The sequence below is a fragment of the Columba livia genome, chromosome 4 (assembly GCF_036013475.1).
Source record: "Columba livia isolate bColLiv1 breed racing homer chromosome 4, bColLiv1.pat.W.v2, whole genome shotgun sequence".
NCBI classification, from domain to species: domain Eukaryota; kingdom Metazoa; phylum Chordata; class Aves; order Columbiformes; family Columbidae; genus Columba; species Columba livia.
In genome coordinates, this window is record NC_088605.1 from 75,835,678 (window position 1) to 75,856,260 (window position 20,583).

Here is a 20,583-nt window from a genome sequence, read left to right on the forward strand (position 1 = left end):
GTATTACCTAGAAAATACATGTCTTGAAGAGACAAAAAAAAATATACGTAAATTCAAGAAAATGAACACGTTATGGAAGAATGCTCCCATCTGCTTTTCAGAGTTGTCACTAGAAAACTGACGGAGGAATGAGAAATCTTACGTATTTGCCAAGTTCTGCATAAGCAGCTTTCTCAGACTTCCCAAGTGACACTTGTAGGTCAGGTTCGGGTCAAGCACATTTTGATGTCAAAACACTTGTACTGTTATTAATGACAAGCCCACATTCTAACTCTAGCTTTAACCTTTTATACCTCTTAAATTCCTGCTCCACCTGATGAATACTTATGGCAAAATGAAAGATTTTAATGTTGAAGACTAATGCAACTTATGCTTGCATCACACGAATGGTCTACTGTCAAGCTTTGGACAAGGGGTTTCAACACTGTGAGAATGAATCAACAGTGGAACATGAGCCTGATTGACTCAGAGTCCTGTGTCCTGAAAACCCACAATGTGTTTAATTAATTATCCATGGGAAGATTAATCCAAATAACCCTGGAAGGGGGTTGCAAGGGAAACAGACTGCAAAAACAGACCAAGAAAAAAGTCCAGTTTGTACACACCACATGATGTAGTTTGTCCAGTATCAAAATACACATTAGCTGAAGACATTTATAGGATACAAGAAAAAGTGAGGTATGAGAATGATGACAAAACCCCATGAATGTGGGAAATATATGGCTTTTTGCAAGCACTTTCTGGTATAACAACAGAGAAAGAGAAGACAAGAAATGCTGAGTGCTGACTTTGTTCCTGCTCCTACTAAAAACCCATGGTACAATCAGATTTTTAAAACGGTGTTTAAGCTTTGCATTAAAATAGCAGTGGTCCAATAACTTGCATAAAAGAAAATAATGCAAAATAATTTAATAAAAAGAAAGCAGAGAAAGGGGGAGGTATTTCCATATCGAGGTACGGTAAGGATGTAAGTAACCCTTCTGTAAGCCATGTTCTACACAGAAACCATTCAAAGCATCTTTTGGAATAAGTATTCTCTCAGATTCAACACTAGTTTTTATTTCACAGGCCTCTTTTCAAGTAAATGCATGTGGCACAGTGTCAGGTAGATAAAGCAAAAGCCACGTCAATGCCCATTCTTGTTAGTGTCTTGCAAAATTCCACAGCATTTTTACCATGCAATTTAATTTTTGGGCAGAGCTCCAATTCTTGGAAATGCAAGATATTAAATAAATCATAATTTAAGCATCTCCAAAACTAAACCTTCAAAACCAGGAGAGTTTCTCCCCTTATGGTGAGCAAATGATGGATAAACATAAAGCCAGTTTCAGAGTCAGGATGGAGAATGTTTCAATTCTTGTAACAATCAACCTTCATTTGCAGCTTATGCCATAAACACCGTATATTAGTGAGTGAATTAAAAAAGAAAATGCAAGTCAGGGAATTAATGTTCACTGCCATAATTGGCTCTACTAAACGACCAGAAAGGAAACACTGCAGCTAAAGTCTTGCTAGTAGCATCTCCTGGGCTTCACCCACAGTACACAGGTATCAGAACTCCTGGAGGGGTTTTCCATTTGGATGCATTCATAAAAAAAGATTTCCTAGCAAGTATCATTCAGTGGCAAAAAGAAAATCAGTATTTAAGGTTGTGTTCTATCACTATAATTCTGGGGTTTTGGTTTGGTTTGTTTGGTGGGGATTGCTTTGTTTTGTTTTTAAGTGGATATGTGACAACTTGAGATTGTTTGTGTCCAATAACTACTATTTATTTAGGGCTACTTCAGCCTTTTCTAGTGATTGAGGTCACCATGGGCATCACGAAACAGGAGGAAAGATCTAATACTTGTTACTCAACAGAAATTTCTTATATCAAGGGGATCTCAGCTCTACCTATGATTGGGCCTTATCTCCCAAAGGTCCTTACTCTTGTGAAAATGCAAATAAGTACATGAAAACCCACAAACTGTTTCTTCCTTAGCATAGCTTAATACATAGTCCTGTAAAATAACCAAATAGATTTCCGCCTTTGAGGCTGAAGTCCATTACATAAAAGCAGCTTTCCACAGTGTTAACATAGCTGTGGTCAGGAAATGAGAACAAAAAGTCCTGTGCACTGAACAGGATCAGCACAGAAACAAAGGGTCTAGACAGTAAATAATTTTTTAAATGGTTATTTGCTGCACCGCACGCCAGTTATTTGATTTTATATATTAAAAGTGAGCTTTGAAAAATAGCAGCTCTTTGTTCCTGGAGCACCCTTGTAGCCTAACATGTTGCTTACTTGCTCAAGGAACTGTTGCAAATAATTCACCTAGCTGGGGGTTTCAAGCCAGAATATCTTGTTTCTTCCCCAGCCAGCTATTTAGAGCACCAGTGCCTCATAGAATCATTTCAGTTGGAAGAGACCCTCAGGATCATCGAGTCCAACCATAACCTGACCCAACTCTGTCACTAAACCATGTCCCTAAGAACCTCGTCTAAATGCCTTTTAAACCCCTCCAGGGATGGCGACTCCACCACTGCCCTGGGGAGCCTCTTCCAATGCCTGACAACCGTTTCAGGGAAGAATTTTTCCCTAATATCCAATTTAACCTCCCCTGGTGCAACTTGAGGCCATTTCCTCTTGTCCTATCACCCTCGGAGGTTCGTGATGCGACACAAACCTTTGCTTAGCACGGTGGACTTGCACAAACACCATGGGCAGGACCAGGGTGCAGATTAGTCCTGCAAAGAGGCAAAACCAGGAGGATTTGGGGTTGGTGACCTTGTGCATAAGACCACACCAGGCAGACTGCTTCGAGCATGCAGAGGACAGAAACAGGCTTCGACGGGGAAGCTGGTTTCTTGTATGTCCCAAGTGTGAACCATGCACAGCACTCAGACGATACCTCTTGCTCTTCAGCAGCTCCAGAGCACTCATGGACTTCCTGGAGGGCCCGATGGCCTGCGGAGGAGGTTTAGTGACAGGCGTGATGAGCAGGGCATCCAAGAGCGAGCGGTACACACTAGGTTCCGAGAGTCTAGCAAGTGTTTAAAAAGACCAACCACATCAACAGACTAGGTGATCAAAGTTCAAGTTGGCTGGGATCACGGAAAACCTAAAAACCCTTAGGAAAAGCCTATAAATTCTATAGCAGTGTGGAGAAACTGAACTGAGGATAACTCATTGTAGAATAATTTCGGTTGGAAAAGACCTTCCATAAGAGTCCAACCATAAAAATGCATGAAATTAAGTCTAAATGGAGAAATTAGATCTAAATAAGGAGTCCCCAAAGTGGAGGTTGCACACTGCAGGAGATGCACGAAACAACCCGTTGGAGTGTGATAAGAACTTTATTACATTTTTACTGTTAAGAAAGAAAATAGAAAATATTATGAAAATAACGTTTATTTCCTTTTTTTCTCACCTTTTTACTTTCTCATTTTGTGTACATATATAATGTACATAATATATTAGTACATTAGGACATGCATATAATCTAGAAATACCTAAATATACATATATTGCATGCCAAAAAATTTTTCCTGGTATGAAAGCGTGATCAAAAAAAAACTCGAGACCACTGCTTTAAGTAAGTATTTATAAAAAGCGATACAGTAAAGATTTAGTTGAGACTCAGAGAGTTATTGTCTTCAGACCTCCAAAAGTTAACTCAAAAATGCAGGTTATTCCTTGTAACCTGTATAACACAATGGTTAGAGTCAGTTTACTGACCGAATTTTATAATAGATATCAGATCAGAGAGAATTACTCATGAAGGTTCAGAGCAGCATTCTGGAGCTAAGCTAAAAATAAGGCATGGAAGACTTGGACATGCTCTTAACAACTTGCCCACGGCGCTATTGTGGAAGAGCTGATTTCTCAGCCCTGCCAGGGAATGTTTATTGTTGCGTGAGCTTGAACATTCTTAAACTAAGCTATAAAATTTTCCTTTTAAAGGTGACATCTACCTGGCCCGGATAGCAAGAGCAGCAGACACAGCAGCAGCTGCCATGCTCTTAATTTTTGATCTCTGCATGAAAGGAGAAAGAACAGGAACAGGAGCAGGTCCAAACTTGGGTGGGCTTCCCAAAGGATTTTCCAGCAGGACTTTTCTAGCACAGAAGATTTGAGTCAACAGAGGAGAAAACAAGAGAAAGCAGGAAAGGTTGACAGAGACACATTATCCATTGCAAAGTTAAGCTATCGTCAGTTTCCAGCTCACAGTGACACAGTACGATGTAGTAGCTGCTTGAATACTAATGTAGAAAACAGCAATTTTGCTTTCACCCATAAATAAAAACTTCCCTTAAGTCAGCATTTAGCATCTATCAGACTTTGAATTCCCCATCCCACATTCTGCCTCACACCTCGGGGTCATTCCCACTGAACTTGGGACACACCATATAGATACATCTGAGTCTCCTGAGGATCATTGAGCTTCTCCTCTTTTTCATCATAAATAATAAATGTGAAAAGCTTTGGAATATTTGGTGATTTAACTTCAGTAGCTCTATTTTTAGCCACCTTTACCAAAATCTGGTGCGCTCATCACCCCGCTTCATTTTTCCCTACTTATTAACTTCATTAACATGAAGAGGCAAAAAAAAAAAAAAAGAGCAAAAATATGCTGGCTCCAAAATTGTTTCTACAATGGTGAATCCATAACCCAGGCTCTATTTTAAAATTTCAAGAATAACCACAGAATTGCTGTGCATTTTTAAAAACCATTTCACTCCACCTACACAACAATACATCACTTGAATTTAAAACTTGGGTTATACCTAGCAGTCTGCTGTAGATATACCTTAAAAGATTTACCTTGTATGACTTATAGAAGATTTAGACTGAGAGATGGAGATTTTACTGAAAGACTTTGTTTCACAAGGAGGCAAGGATGCTTCATGCCTGCCCAAAAGCAGCAAGAGAAGACAAGTCATTAATCAAACTCTTATGACACCTCTAGCAATGCTCACTAAAGCTTGGGAACTGCTCATTTAAGGATTTTTAAAAGCACTCCTTACTTGTTAAAAATAAAATAAACAAAAAAAAGCAGGTATGGTTTTATATCCCAGATTTTTAATTACTGAGAGAAGCACTTTCCTTCTCTCTTGGTCAATATTCTACTCTGAATTTCCCATCACTACACAAGTTAATGCTTGTATTCTCCAAAAAACTTCAGGCTACCGGACAATTCAAAACCACACATTTTATAGAAAGGGTGACTAATCTTTCAAAGCCAAGTGAATAAAATGTGGAATGCCAAAGCACCATATATTAGGCACACACTGCTGTGCCTTCCCCCAAAAACCTTCTTCCACACTTTGACACTACATAGTCACCCCATGTCACCAACTTTTGACAATAAAGTCACCTTTCCAACCCACGACTGGTCTTCCCCAACTCCATCTAAAGGCCACTTCATTTTCCAAATTGTTTTTCTACCTTTCATCTAAAAGCTACTACTAATACTGATTACTCTGCAAACTTCCAGAGCAGCATGAGGACCAGGAGATGTGCACTTGGGTAAGGCTTCCAAAGTCTCTGGGCATATGCTCCAAAGGGAGAGCAGGCTGACTCCAAATCTTATTTACATAATGCATACTCATTGTATTTCCACTTTTTGCTTTGGCAGTGGCTAGAAAAGGAGTAAGAAATCACCCTCAGTGATTACAATTTCTGCAGAGAATATTTTTGGCTGTCCACTAGTCAGAAAGTGGACAACAAAACTCAGGATTAATACCTAGTATTTTACACCAAGTCTTTCTATTTATGACTATCAGGAATAATTTCTTGAGAAGATAAAAATGCCTGTACGACTGTAAAAAGCATGTATATAAAAGAGCAATCTGAAGGCTTGCTGGCACTGGATCTGCTTTATATTAGTTATATATTTCTGAGGAAGTGCCACATTTTGTGGTTTACAAGGTCTAAAGTTGCCAGGATGACCTTTAAAGATGACTTTTTGCAACTTTCTGGAAAGGCTGTAATTGCTCTTAAATATTTTACTGCAAACTTACAGGAGGACATTGCATACACGAAATTGAGTAATAATACACTATAAATTACAGTAGTTGGCTATAGTGCTATATGACTAGTTTAGGCTTTCAATAAAGAACTAAAATTACAATAAAATAGCATTATGATTTATATTATGAAGTCTGCCTTATAAACAGTGGACCTAGTAATCAAAACCAGATCCTTCATACATTTCTCAGCAAGCTCCTTCTCCTTCTTGGTGGCTCAGTGGTGGGTGGTACAAATCACAGAGCTCCAGCCAAGAAAAGATGGAGAAAAATAAAGATCTATGCCAGTCATTAGCAAATACTAGACTTCAGGGGCAATCCTTTCTACAACTCTTCAGAGTCTGCTCAGGTTTTTGAGTAGAAAAATATTCATCATCTACTTTTTTGACTATTCGTGTAAGTACTTCAGCTCTCATACTAAACCACCATGAACACAGCTGACCTTTCCCACCTCACGTAGCTCATTTTAAAGCTGCTCTCTCACTAGGTTCATTTTGCCAAATAATAAACTTAGAGCCATAGATCTTAAGGAAGACTAGATGTAAATTTCTTTTCCCAAATCTTCTTTTCTGCATTGGCTCAAACCAAAGGGCACCGTGAAGGTACCAACCTGCTGACCAAGCAACCTTCTGTCATCACCCATCATCACTTCCTGACTGATCTCATGTCAGCTCATGAGGGCACCCTCTTCTCTCAGACCTCCAAAAAGCCTTCAAAAGACATTGCAACAGAACAGACCTATTGTATTTTGTTGTGAGGCTTTACCCAATATCTCTCAGCTGTCTCCCAGTCTGACCAGATAAGTGCTGGTGAAGCCAAGCAAGGAAACTTGCCAGATAATCTGTTTGATTGCATCACAGCACAGTGTTATGAATAAAACAATCCACTTTTTAAAAAGTTATTTTTATATTTTTAAAGGGATTTTTCTGTGTGTGGAAGAAATCTGAATTCACTTTTGAGTTGCTGAGACCACTGAGAAGTTACTCTATCCAGGTGCCGGGGTGAACATCCACTGACAAAGTCCTGACACGCACTAAATAGCGTGTCTTATTTTAACTTCTATCTACGGGATATCTGTTCAGGAATCTGCTCAGCTTTATTTAATTTATCTCCTCCTCCTGTCATTTCCAGGAAAATCCCTAATAACAGCAGATTAACGAAGTTTATTTTAAGTGAATGACAAGACAGACATATTGAAGCTAGAAAACATATAGATAGATACCCTCTCTGAATTATTTACCTCCCAGGTGTTGTTGGAGCAACATGTCCAGAAAGTCTGGGAGAGGGGGCAGTACCAGGGGAGGACTCTGCTGTTGGCAAAAGAGAAGCCGCAGGTTCTGGTCTAGCACCATTTTCACTCCATTCACAGTAATGAAACCAAATGGAGACACACAGAGAAAGAGATTTTTTAATCCACATAGAAATAGTTTGCTGAACAGGAGACACTGTGCATGGAAGGCTCAGGAAAAATAAAAAACAAAACAAACAAACAAACCAAAATAGAAATAGAGGGATAAAACCAGGCATAATAATCCTAGGAAGTGTTAAGCTTTTAGTGAAGCTTGAGAAGTGTCCTGCTCCTTATAAACTCAGAAAGCCAAGAAGTATTTTGCATTTACACAAAGATGGAACACAAATATTTAGTATTATGTTATGTGAAGGAAAACATTCAGGAAATACTGGAAACATATACAAGTGCTAGTGGGAGTTTCATGCAATTTTTACTGCAACTTTTTTAGGGTGTTATTTTTGTGAAAGTTGGACTATATATTCCTCAATATTTTTCATATATATTATTTTCAGCTGTGATGGGGAAAAGAAAATCTAGAAAATGTCTTCAAGCCCTCTACATCAAGAAAAGCATGTCAGATATCTCACTGAAATACAAAGAAATAAACTACAAGGTAGAAAACAGTCGCAACCACAAGTTCTGAGCAGACTTCTCCATAGGAGTAGGCGTTGCTGCCCTTTTTTTTATGTTAGCATGCGGAATTAAGTATCTTAATAAAGTAGGGAGCCTGAAGTGCTGAAAATTATTGAACAAACTTAGGAATGAGCAGGGAGCAGACCTCATAGGTGGTAAAGATGTGGATGGAAATTCTGGCACAGGTGGCATCTCTGAAGTCTGGGTAGCCACGGAGTTTTTATTCAGATTAATAGAGGTATCCTGGGCTCCTGCTCCATTAGGTAGATCTGCAGGTATGCTTTACAGATATTTATTATATGGGGAAAAAAATACACACATGACTTAAGACAGGTTGTTTAAGGACTGACCAAGATTTTAGGGATAAAACATAATAAAAAATCCACAGGGCACTTGTCTTTGACAATGCCTGCCTGAAAAGTTTAATATTATTGAGATATTTATCTGTAGATTACTGACAGAAGTTTCTATTTCATCATTTGTCATATTCATTCTTCTAGATGGTCTCTTAAATGTAAGCTTATTCATTTGTATCAAAAACCTCCCGGAATATTTTTGCAGAGATCAGATGTATGCTGGGAATCAGACACAAGCAAGGGCGTGTTCTGCACATGCAAATGGAAACAATAATTAAGTCCAAAATTTAGCATCAAGAGGTGTTGTGCAATGGGGATACTGTGTGAAGAGATGACATCTTTGAAGTAGAAAATTAACTTAATATCACACATTCATAAAACATTTTTGGAACTATTGATTTGTTCCTACAAATTTATAGGAAACTAATAATTTTGGTAGCCTTTCTCAGACGACTCTCATATCCACAGACAGACTCTATTACTATCTCTATGCTTAGTCAAAACAGAGGCTTCTGTACTTTGGATCAGAGAGGCTTTTTGTTCCATTTCTTACTAAAACAATTCACCCTTCTATGGGATAAAGGCTGGTAAGACAAGACAAAGATAATGGTAAGTTAAATACCAACATAAAGATATTATATTCTCTTTACCTAGGGACATCTCCAAAACATAAAAATACTTGAAGGTCAAACCATTCTGTCCTTATGAAAGAAACTGCAGAGAGATGACTTTTCATTGCACTGATACTCCTGAAACTCCCATCTTTCCATTCATAAAAAACTCTTTAAACCCAGCAAAACAATGGTAATACACTATTTCACACTTCTAATTTACTACACAGTATTCTACCAAGTGATTATATTGTGGTGTATGTGCACTCAGTAACACTTGGGTTTAGTAACACCGTACTCACTACTGAGTTACGCGACAGCCGTGTGGGGGGAAATCAAACTGATGGGCACTTCTCATCAGAACAGGCTTCAGTGAAATTATTAAAGTGAGTGTTTTCCCCCACTGTCCCTAAGGAGTTAACCCAAACGGTGTGTGAGATGTGATGTGATATGCCTTGGTCCATCATTACCAGTGGAAATCTACTTGTATTTTATGCTGTGCGTAGTTAGGTACCCACATCAGTGACTGTTAGTGCTGGATAACTTGGCTATTACCTGAAGTCTCCATTCTCTGTTTGGCTTTTCCTAGAGATAAAATGACAAATACCATAAGCTACTGCTGAACTGCACAGCAGTACAAACCATCTGAAAAGGAAACACAAGCTTAAAATGCTTCCAAAGGCCTCTATTCCTTTCAGTTCTCCAAGTTGTGCAATATACGAAAAAACAACCCCCCCAAGTCTGCAGAAGCATTTGCAGGGGATATCGATGTGTTCATGGGACTAATTTCACCACAAACTACAAGCCGATCACAACGGTTCTCATTGAGCAATTATGAAAGATCAGGTTTTTATATGTACATTGCAATTCATCTTTGAATTGCTGGGCTGAAACGTCTCCGATTCAATAAGCAGTACAAAAGCCAAGAGATTTACTTAGTAGGATTCTTACTTCTGTAGCCCCCACAAAAATAAATAATTTTATTGATTTCTGCACAGCAAACATATACCCCGTTTTTAATATGACCAGAAACTCTACTACTGTGATAGTTTTGCACAATTTAGATTGCTTCTCCTGAGGACCAGGGATTTAATTGTTCCTCTTACTATAATCTGTGAAGGTGCAAGGAAATTACAGCTCCAAGGATGAGAAGACAACTCGAGGAGTCGGAGAGACTCAAAAGAAAAACAGACAGAGCTAAGACAAAAGCAACTTTTATTAAAATACTCTTCAAGCTTCAGAAAGCATAAATTAATGAATGTGTAGCTACTATAATACATTATTTTACAGGAGAACCATAGGGCCATGAAGCTTTTATAAACACAAGAAAGCCTATGAGCTTCACTCTGAAATAAATAAATATTACTGTCTTATCTTGCTCTTGTTAGAGGATGTGTTGAAGCTCTTACAGGTACACAGCAACATTCTGCTCAAAGTTTTCCACAGTATGAACATATTACTAGTTTAAGCAGCAGAATCTTTATATTGAGCTTGTATTTCTATTCGCAGCATCAGAGGTTTTTTTTTAATTTACTTTTTTTATTTGCTTAAAAGCAGTCCGTCTTCTTGCTCTACTTGGTAAAACATTTACAACCACTCTAAAATTGACTTGCTGAAAATCTAGTGAAAACCAAGATAATCACTAAGTACAATAGTTTGAAATAAGCGCATACAATCCCTCTTTGTCTTCTTCCCCCAGCCCCAAAATCAAAGTAATACAATTTCACATTCTTTTGTTCATAACTTTCTGCTTTCTAGCAACCTACAGTAAGTCAAACTCAGCAACGTAAATGACTCCTTTAAGGCAAAAAAAAAGAACTGCAACAGCCATCTCCTCCATCAAGTTGGGAGGTTCAGTCACCCAAGTTGTGCTGGTTTAAATATGTATTATTTTTGTCAACTAGTGATTATTAGCACAAAAACATTTTCATCTCATTCTTTACACATCAGTAGGAAAGTGTTAGAAAAGTATAGAAAAGGCTAAGAATTTCTCTTGCAGTAAGGCTAGTGAAATAGGTTCTTTTTTTGATTTTTTTTTTCAATTATTATTATTATTTTTTGCAAAGCAGATGGAAAGAAGAAAGGAAAGAAGTGTTTGTATTTTGCTTTTGTAACTTGGGTCAAATCACTGGACATTAAGAACACGTGCTGAGACTTCATGGTGCCAGTCACGTAATTTTGTATATTTGGGGCTAAAGACGTGGATGGGAACCTTTTCCCTGTGGAAAGAAGTGACAGAAGAGAAATAAGAAAGAAAGAAAGATTGTCTTAAGCAGTTTCACAAGAGAACATGCAATCTCCATGCACATTGCCTTCCTTTCTCTCAAAAACTTGGATCAGCCAAAGCCAGTAGAAAATCTCCCACTGACTGCAAGAACCATTAAAATTTAGCCACTGGTCGGTCCTCACTTTCAACACCACTTATCCCAAAGCAAGGAGAGCGCTGACCCTCATTCACAGCCCAGAACACAAATACTTTCCATGCCTGGCAATCTGACCCACGCTCACGCACAAAAAATGCCTGGTTAGATTGAGGAAAACACGTCAACAAGCTGACCTTGTACAGAAAGCCAAACCAGTCCAGGTTTATGGAATATCTGGAACTCCTGCACAAATATTAATATTGGACTGCACCAATAGATTTTTAAAAGGTCAGTCTGTGCAGAAAAAGACCTTGATTTTTACATGCTGAAGTAGAAGGCAAAAAAAGAAGCAACCTTTTAAAAACACTCGGATGTCACACAAATGCAAACACTATCAGTTAAGAATTAAGACATGCAAAGTATAACGCAAGGTAATAAAAATGTAAAACATCAACTCACTTAGTCTTCTTTGCACCTTCATGTTCAGGTTCTTTCACTGAAAGAAAACAGATTTTTCTTTTAATTTTCTAAGGCATTAAGGACACTGATTTAAGATTTATGCAGAATGTATTAATTTTTTACTCGATCAAGAATAATGTCCAGTAAGGTGGAGGGGTGATCTCATTAATGTTTATAAATATATAAAGGGGGAGTGTCAGGAGGATGGAGCCAGGCTCTTCTCTGTGACAACCAGTGATAGGACAAGGGGCAACAGGTTTAAACTGGAACTTAAGAGGTTCCACTTAAATTTGAGAAGAAACTTCTTCTCAGTGAGGGTGCCAGAACCTGGCCCAGGCTGCCCAGGGGGGTTGTGGAGTCTCCTTCTCTGCAGACATTCCAACCCGCCTGGACACCTTCCTGTGTAACCTCATCTGGGTGTTCCTGCTCCATGGGGGGATTGCACTGCATGAGCTTTCCAGGTCCCTTCCAACCCCTGACATTCTGTGACTCTGTAACGCATACATCCTGAACTATTTAATAATTGTGGAAGTTCTACAAAAATATTTCCCTCCTATAGCCTTCTCAAACTTTTAGAGAGCTCACCAAAATTCTGCCTACTAGATTTATTATCCAGGAGATGGGACCAAACCCTTTTACTATTCCCCTCTCCCTCCAAAATTTTAGAAACACCCATCTGCCCAAGGCCAATACTTGAATTTTGTTTAAATCAAACAACTCACTGTGATCGGTGCCGGTGATCTGGGCCAGGATGCGGAAGGAGCGGGACTGGGTGGTGCCAGTCCGGGGGTGCCAGTCTTCGGTGTCTTCAATCAGCCGCTTCTTGCTGGCATCGCTGTGGGTGGGCGTGTGGTAGAACTCCGTGTAGGTATCCACAATGTGCTTCCGCGGGGGGCTGTGGTGAGGAGAGGAGACAGCGGTAAGCAAAAGGCTTTGGAGACCACCTGGGCTGTGGCAGCTACAAAAATCACAGGCAGAATTGGGACTTTTCACAGCATTTAAAGGCAGCTTCTGTGTTTGGATGCAGATGTGCAAGGCTGAGCTCTACTGGCACACCTGATTCAGTTCTCTGAACCAAACACAGCTTTGTAATTAACACGATGATGTATCTTTCCATGTTTCAGTGTTAGAACATTTGAAACAGTGTAAGACAGTATTAAAGACATTTGCACTTTAAAACCTTTACCGTTTGGGTGGGTTTTTCCTTGGAGATGACAGAGTGAGACAGCAAGAGAGAGGTTTCCCAGCATAAACAGACAAAGAAGAAAAGAAGAAACAAGAAAGAAAGTCAGAAAGCTGGAACAAAAGTACAACTAGTTGTTCTGTTGAATTAGTTTTGAGGGAAAAAGGGGCATTGAAATCCAACTAATGGCGATATTCTCATTCTGCTACCGAAACCACAGCACAGATCTCCCCTACTTAAACTTCAGTTAAACTCGTGGTGATTTCCTTACAGGGATGAGAACAGAATTTGCTTTGGTAAAGCAGGGCAGTCTGCTTAGTTGGGAGCTGGTGTCCAGCAGCAAATTCTGCCCTTGGTTCGCAGGAGGCAAAGCACAGACTGTGCACTAAGGCCACCTAGTACCCGCCAAGCCTTTTAGATCGGAACCAGGCCATCCAAAATATCACAGGTACCAACACTCTGGAGCATCCCATGGAGATACTGATGCTCGATATCCTATCTGAAAGTCAAAAAACTGGGTGATCCTTTCATCTGGAAATTTTCCCCACTGTAACCTACGTGCTCTTATCAATCCCTGCACCAGCCAACCTGCAAGAATACAGGATTATAAAGCTTTGCTTTCAGTAACTGATGTAAATAACATGTAATGGCACTGATCAGATTAGGAAAACAGAACAGAAGATTAACACTATGTCTATATATACAACTATATAACTCCTAAATTCTACATTTGTTACCCCAAAGCATTAATCTTTAATACTCTCTAAAAGTACATTGACATAATTTACAGGAGATTAACTGCATGAAACTAGCTCCTAAGATGTAAAAATTGTAATACTAAAACAAACAAACATCATAATTTCAAAAGTCACTTCTATTTTTGCCACTAATTTGACACTGTATTTTTAACGCCCAAAGTATTTCCGGTAAAGAAGGGTAGAAAAGATGAATGAGAATGATGGAAATTATTAATTGTCAACAAGTGAGAATTATGCCCATTCAGTGGAATACATTAGTAAATACTTAAGATTAAAAGAATACTTAATACTTGAAAGAATGATGTGAAAGGTATCACACAAAATTATAGCAAACAATTGAACTTACTGACACACAGCATTAGTGAACTACGTGTATCACATATTAAGGTTACTAAAAGAGAAAGGGGTAAAGAAACAAAAGGCTCTGCTATTCCCAGGATGGAGCACAAGTAGTAGAGAGAAAAATAAAGTAATGCATCAAAATGGTTAATAGCAAAAACAAAATCTGAAAATTAAAGCAGTAATTAAAGGTGTGGAATTACGTGGAAATGGAATTGTTGACATGCAGTTGACTGCATTCTAGCAGCTACCACAGTGAAATCAGTAGTCCCCCCACATTTGTTGAAAGTGGTGTTATAAAGGAAACATCCTGCTGACTTCTCTTGTGGATCCTACCGCTTATTTTTTTAAGGCTTAAGAGTCTACGAGTAATGACCCATTGAGGCCACAAGGTGGTGCCAGAGACAAAGGAAAATTCAATGAGAAAGTCTTTCCCTTAACTCAACTTTGAGGCAAGGGGCAAAAAGACAATAAAACCTCAATCACATTTGTAATCCTCAACACATACAAATCACAGTATATGGATGTTCCTCTTTATCATTGTTGAATTAATTCAGTATCTGGCCCTTCATTCCACAGTCCTCAAACGGTTTATTTTTTGCTTTTATACTGTATTTCACCATTCACTAGTTGTATTACTAACACAAATTAGCCGTAGGCGCTCTGAAAGTTTATCAGTACACACAAACACCACACAAATGTTTTGTGGAATAAGAAAAAAAGCTGCAAAACTTAACACAATGAAAAGCAGGATCACATCATGTCCAATGCAGACAAAAACCATTTACTACACCAAGAAGTTACTGAGAAAAGCTGAAGCTTTTTTGCAAAATTTCAATATAAAACTCTGTAAGAGTTCTAATTTTGCAAAATAAGAATACATGCTGGTTATTCCAACCGGAAAAAAGACCATAATTCAACTCCAGTGCTGTCGATACTAACTTTGTCACTCTTGTTATCTGCAAGGGAAAAAAAGTGTTTGATGTATTAATACATTCTTTGCTTCTTGAAATATTACAGGAGATTCCAAATCCAAGCTCTGGTAAAGCCATACATCATGTAAGTCAAGCTTACAATCATCAAGAGAACCTAAAAGGGAAAAATTTAGCCCGGCTGAGCTTAAACTGAGTGGAGTCTGCGGATATCTTACCTGTTTTAAGCAGCAGGCACATTTCCATGCAAGAGTTGGCAAGAAGATCTTGATAAAAAGTGTAACTGCACACAGCCTAGCAAAGGTATATCACTTTCTCCCTAAGCCAGGACTAAACAAGGGAAAAATAAACTTTCTTCCCCATCCTGAGGTGATGGCAATAGCTTACATCTGAATGTGGTTTCAGAGGAGCCAGTAAGAAGGGAGGAAATTGAGTACAACAAGGTCCATGTCTGAAGAACTGCATTTGCTCAGCAGCACTATCTATTTAAAAGACTGAAGTTGCCTTTTTCTTTTTCGCTAAAACAAAACACAGAAGCAAAATGGAATTTATTTCACACAGATCAATTATTCCAAACTTCAGTGTCTTGATATTTCATAAATGTTACCGAATCCATTTTAAATTGGGAGATAGTTAAACATCATTGCAGAAACGTAGTTTTTCTAAGTATAACTAAGCGTAGCAGCAGACCAAAACAACCACCTTAGGGGCTCTTGGCGCTTGCATTCCTGGAAAGATAGAGACAGTTTGCCAAAGTGTGTTCAACAAGTCTACCAGCACCAAGCGAGTCCTTGGGATCTCTCGATTTCATCCTTCTGTCCAGTGTGGACTCCTGCCATCAGCTGTTTAAAAATGGGCTGGAAGTTACCACGAAAACAGTGTGATATAAAATGCATATGGACTGCATTATATGAGTCCACATATGGAAATTATTCGTACTGCAATATAAAGGGAATAGGTACCTAAAGAAGTCTCTTTTCTCCCATGAGAAGCTCAACTGAATCTGCGATTTATTCTGTATTTTAGTTGACATGGACGTTTGACTTTCTGTAGGGTTCTTCATACACTAAATATACAGAGAAAGTATCAGAGAGAGGCACTAGGACTATTCCTCCAGTCCCTTCCTTGGAGGGATGGGAAATAGTAACCACCGCTCAACCCTTCTGGTTTTTCTGATCATCTCATTCCTGGCCATTGCAACACATGCTGATCGTTCTCGACGGACCACTCTGCATTTTTGAGTGCCTGCTGCTTTCAGTATTGGGGGGTCACAATACGCAGTGAGACACGGACATTGGAATTAATACTGGGCTTGTTGTAAGGTCCAGAACACGTCGTGATACAACCCATCACGAAGTGTTTTGTGGTCTGATTCAGTTTAGCTGTGACACCCCATAAACTGATGTAATTTCACTCCTGAGAAAAGAATCACCACCAAAAGCCTGGCTTGGCCATTCAAAGCATCCCTTTTAAGATGCGAATTCTTCCTCAGAGATTCGCTTCTGAGGCTTGAACGATTCCTCCAAGCTGCGTTTTACTAAGCCCTTAAACAAGCCCAGCTTTTTTCCTGTGAGGAAAGACCCCCACAGCAAAAAAAGGTATAATAAATCCCACCTACCCATTTTGCTGTTTACTCTCCCCCTGGTTCTCTCTGAATCCTCGTCGTGGCCCCTCAGATACATCCTGGGCGCCGTCACCGGCATTGTGTGGCGCACCGGGCTGCCGTGGGATATTAACTGCAGGTTTAGCAGCGCTCGGCGGCCGCTGCTCAGCGTTAGGCTTGGTATTAACATGCAGTCCGGGAGCAGCAAACGGGGCCGGGGCGGCAGATGTATGGGATGGAGCCGCCGCCTGGGCCGGGGTGAAGGCGGAGGATGGTGATGGGATGGAGGTGACTTTGGAGGTGGTTACGGCTCCAAACGGCCTCGGTGTTTTATTGTAAGCCACGCTGGCTGTGGCAGTGGCTTTGGGCGCGACAGCAGAGGCAATGGGCACAGGCTTAACTACTTCTGCGGGTTCTCCCTATTGCGAGACGAAAACAACAAAAAAGAAACACACAAAACCACACCAAACGCATGCAGGTATTTTGGCTGCTTGCAGAGGAGATAACCCGCCTAGCATGAAGCAAAGCACAGAAGCAAGCTTTACCGAGACTGCGGCCATGAAATATATGGAAAATTAAATTAAAATGAGCCATGCATTTTAGGAAAGAGAATGATCGATGCATGCACAATCAATATGAAATCCCATGCCAATAACTCTTCTCATCATATCCAAAACAGACACCCCACAAATCAGATTTATGACAAACTGAAGAACCACTCTGCTGCAAAGCCCACAGGGTAACTCATGTGGAAAAAATTAGTGCTCTTTATAAAAATCCACATTCCAACTCTCAAACCCAACTCAAGATATTCACATTCTCCACACACCAATGGCATGTGCACGTGTATATTACACACACGCTGTATACACTGGTCTGTTGATACAGCTCTTAAGAGCAGAACCAGAGCCCTGGAACTCATTTATTAGAGGCCAGTGCTTGGGGACTCTGAACTTTTCCATTTGCACTGATGTGCACTAACGTCTTCATATAACCTTGTCAGGTCAAAACACTCAGAAAAACCTGTTGTGTATTTTTTCTGCCCCCTCCTCCCCCTGGGAGCTGTGTTCTAATATTGTGGTTCCCAAATGATGGGAGCCTTTCAAATCACTGTCAACAGAGCTGTAATATACTATATAGACTCATAGAATCACTTTGGTTGAAAAAGACCTTTAATATGTGACCTATTTTTAAGTACAGGTCATTTTTAAGCATTTTCAGGTTTGCAAAAAGCCTTCTTAAAAAAAAAAAGAGGGAGTTGAAACTATTGCTTGAGAACATAATGTTAGAAGAACCCAAGAATACATAATTCCTTGGGGTTCTAAGGAAAACAAGGGGAGTTGCTCTCTGAATCTCCAATATTTAGATAAGCTTCTTTCAAATACACAGGAAGATTTCAGTGCTCATTAAAAAGAAAACAAAAATACACAGTAAAAACAACAGCACCACAAAAAACCCCATACAGCTATTGTTTCTCTTGTAGGGATAGAAGAAAAACTTCAGCAATGTCTTTCTAAAAAAACAAATGTACCAAGAGTTGGAAGATAACATTAATTCGCTTTTTTGTGTGGATAATAATTTGCCAGGTCTCTAATTTTCTTTCGGGGAAGAGGGAAGAAAAAAAAAGTCACTCAAATATTCTGCAGTACTCTGAATATAACACATGGAAATCAAGCACGTTGTATTGAAAGGAAAGTTTGGATGACAGTGCATATCAACAACAGGGTTTGATAGATGGGTAACAGTTAGTGCCACATGCTGCATCTTTTGGTTGTGATGATGAACATACCTTCGGTACATGAATAAGATCAGGTTTTTGTACAGTAGCCACTCTGGAAGAGGAAAAAAACAAACACAGAATTGTAAAAACCAAGTTATCTAATGTTTAAGCATTTCCCTATTTCAACTCACCATCTTCACCTACAGATAACACAAAATATTTCACTTTGTTTCCTCTAAAGGAAACAAGAAGTATCCAAGTGAAACCTACAATAGTGTTGTTAATACAAGAAAAAGGCAAAAACAAACTGGATGAATTTATACAAATACAATGTTAGGAACTCCAGCATCTATCATCAAGTACTATTTGATGAATAAATTCAGAATACCATATCACCAGTTAAGACGTTTCAGCTCCAATTTGCTTGTTGTTTTCAATTTTTTTCATAAGAAACTATGTCATGTAACTCAAAAGCTCTGGTCAGATAAATCGCATTTTAAATAGCACATAACATTTATTCAGTCTTAAAACAGAAAGCTTCCTGTTAGAGCTACAACAAGAATCCTTCTGAAGGACCCAGAAAGTTAAATAATACAACAATATTTTGCAGTCTTTGATCTTCAAAGGTAACATTAATGACGCTTGAAGTCCACAGTAGATGGCAATAAAATTCCTTCCAAACATTGGGTGCATTGAAACTACTATGGGGTGGTGGGAAGGGAAGGAAGTGTCACAAAGGAAAGCATGAAGAAGATAAAGAATTGTCAGATTTTGTTATACCTAAAGCGAACTGGCAACATGCTACAGGTAAAGGCATCACATTCGATGTACTTATATGCAAAAATACACAAAATAAAACAACAACAAAACCACAAAAAACAACAAAAACCCCCACAAAACACTTGGAAAAACAATCTGACAAGTCTGACACACTAACATTTTGCCTGCAAATATTGCTGCTCATACACTGAGCCTTTTTGTGCTTTTCGATAGAAAAGCAGCTTCCTGGCACATTTCACATCCTTTCTAGCCTTGTTTGGGAGCTGCTTGGAAAAGCTTAATGATCCGAGAACCAGCAATCACACCCTGCCCACAAATCACACAACCCCGATTTCTGACAAATCTTCGAAACAGGGTTTTGAACTGAAGCTGGATTCTCATTTCCAAAAGATAACTCGCTGGGGAGGAAAGGTTGTGTTTAAATGGAGATGAACTAATGGAGGCTACAACTTAAAACATCTTGATTGTATAAAACATCTTTTCTGTTTCAGCCACGGAGAGCTAGATTTGAATTAGGCACACTTGGTCCATTTAACAACTCCTTTCTTTTTAATTTTCCTTTATGTTTTTTCCTCTCTCCCCCCACTTTATTTAATGATTACATTCAAAACGTTCATTCCTCCTCTCAAAGCCATTTGGGCCTCAGAGCTCATCGCATTCCAGCAACAGCAGATTCAGTAACTAACAAAAAGAGAGATGCATATAATCCACATGCAACGTCAGCAGAAAAAAAAAAAAGGAAGAAAAAAACCCAAACACATGACACCATTGCATGAAAAGCTCCTCTTCTGCACTTCGCCTTCACCATCTGCTGATACACATTATGTCCCCATCACCAGAGCGAGAGTTTTGTCCCCTTTGAGGACCAGGTCCCTCCTCCTCTTTCCCACCAAGCCCAACCCCCAGCCAAACAATGGGGAGCATCATTAATCACTCCTAATTGCAGACTTGTCAATTTGCATCAACAAAGGCAACAAGAAGAGGAAAACAATGCCAACACATATGGAAATCTTTACTTTTTAAGACCAGAGTTGGTAGGAAACTTTAATCTCGCTCTGTATCTTTGGTATACATTTTCAATAAAGTAACTTAGAATGTTTTGTGTATTTATTAAGTTGATCTAACATTAAGATCTAGAAAGACATTCATTATTCAAGTACCATATTTTATGCTTGAGAAAAACACTTCTCTCTGCTAATGATGCTGGACCTTGACATTTCAGTCTCATAAAAGGAACATACTTAGATTTTTTGTTTTTATACAATAATCAAATACGAGTTTACAATGGATGAGATTGGTCTGCATACATCAGTACAGCACTGAGCAAAAATTATTTCAAACCACTATTTCCAGATGATCTGAAGAAATAACTCTTCAAAACTCATCTTCAAAAGTGTCATATGAAGGGAAAAGAAAGCATGAAAAAAAGGCTTGATAACCAAAATGTTCCCAATGTTCTTCTGTAACACTGGAATCAACCAGCATAACATTGCTTCATTTCCCCCAAACATATTTGAAACAGGGATATAAATTTGCGTGTCCCAGA

The 20,583-nt window shown here is 39.0% G+C and overlaps 1 protein-coding gene across 25 annotated transcripts in view; it reads right to left on the reverse strand.

The window, feature by feature from the left end:
- PDLIM5 (PDZ and LIM domain 5) overlaps window positions 1-20,583 on the reverse strand; it is a 100,757-nt gene that overhangs the window by 25,903 nt on the left and 54,271 nt on the right. For 8 of the 25 annotated variants that reach the window (XM_021288369.2, XM_021288397.2, XM_021288488.2 and 5 more), the window contains exons 4-14: window positions 18,327-18,369; window positions 16,553-16,956; window positions 12,909-12,926; window positions 12,445-12,617; window positions 11,723-11,759; window positions 9,456-9,485; window positions 8,079-8,213; window positions 7,250-7,366; window positions 4,805-4,891; window positions 3,955-4,098; window positions 2,892-3,023 (exon numbers count right to left, since the gene is read on the reverse strand). In XM_021288369.2, the coding sequence (XP_021144044.2) occupies window positions 2,892-3,023; window positions 3,955-4,098; window positions 4,805-4,891; window positions 7,250-7,366; window positions 8,079-8,213; window positions 9,456-9,485; window positions 11,723-11,759; window positions 12,445-12,617; window positions 12,909-12,926; window positions 16,553-16,956; window positions 18,327-18,369 (1,320 nt within the window). Of the gene's footprint in view, window positions 1-2,891; window positions 3,024-3,954; window positions 4,099-4,804; window positions 4,892-7,249; window positions 7,367-8,078; window positions 8,214-9,455; window positions 9,486-10,098; window positions 11,120-11,722; window positions 11,760-12,444; window positions 12,618-12,908; window positions 12,927-14,944; window positions 14,962-16,552; window positions 16,957-18,326; window positions 18,370-20,583 lie in introns of those variants that run through there. The other 17 variants (XM_021288821.2, XM_065062394.1, XM_065062395.1 and 14 more) reach the window with 13 other exon arrangements.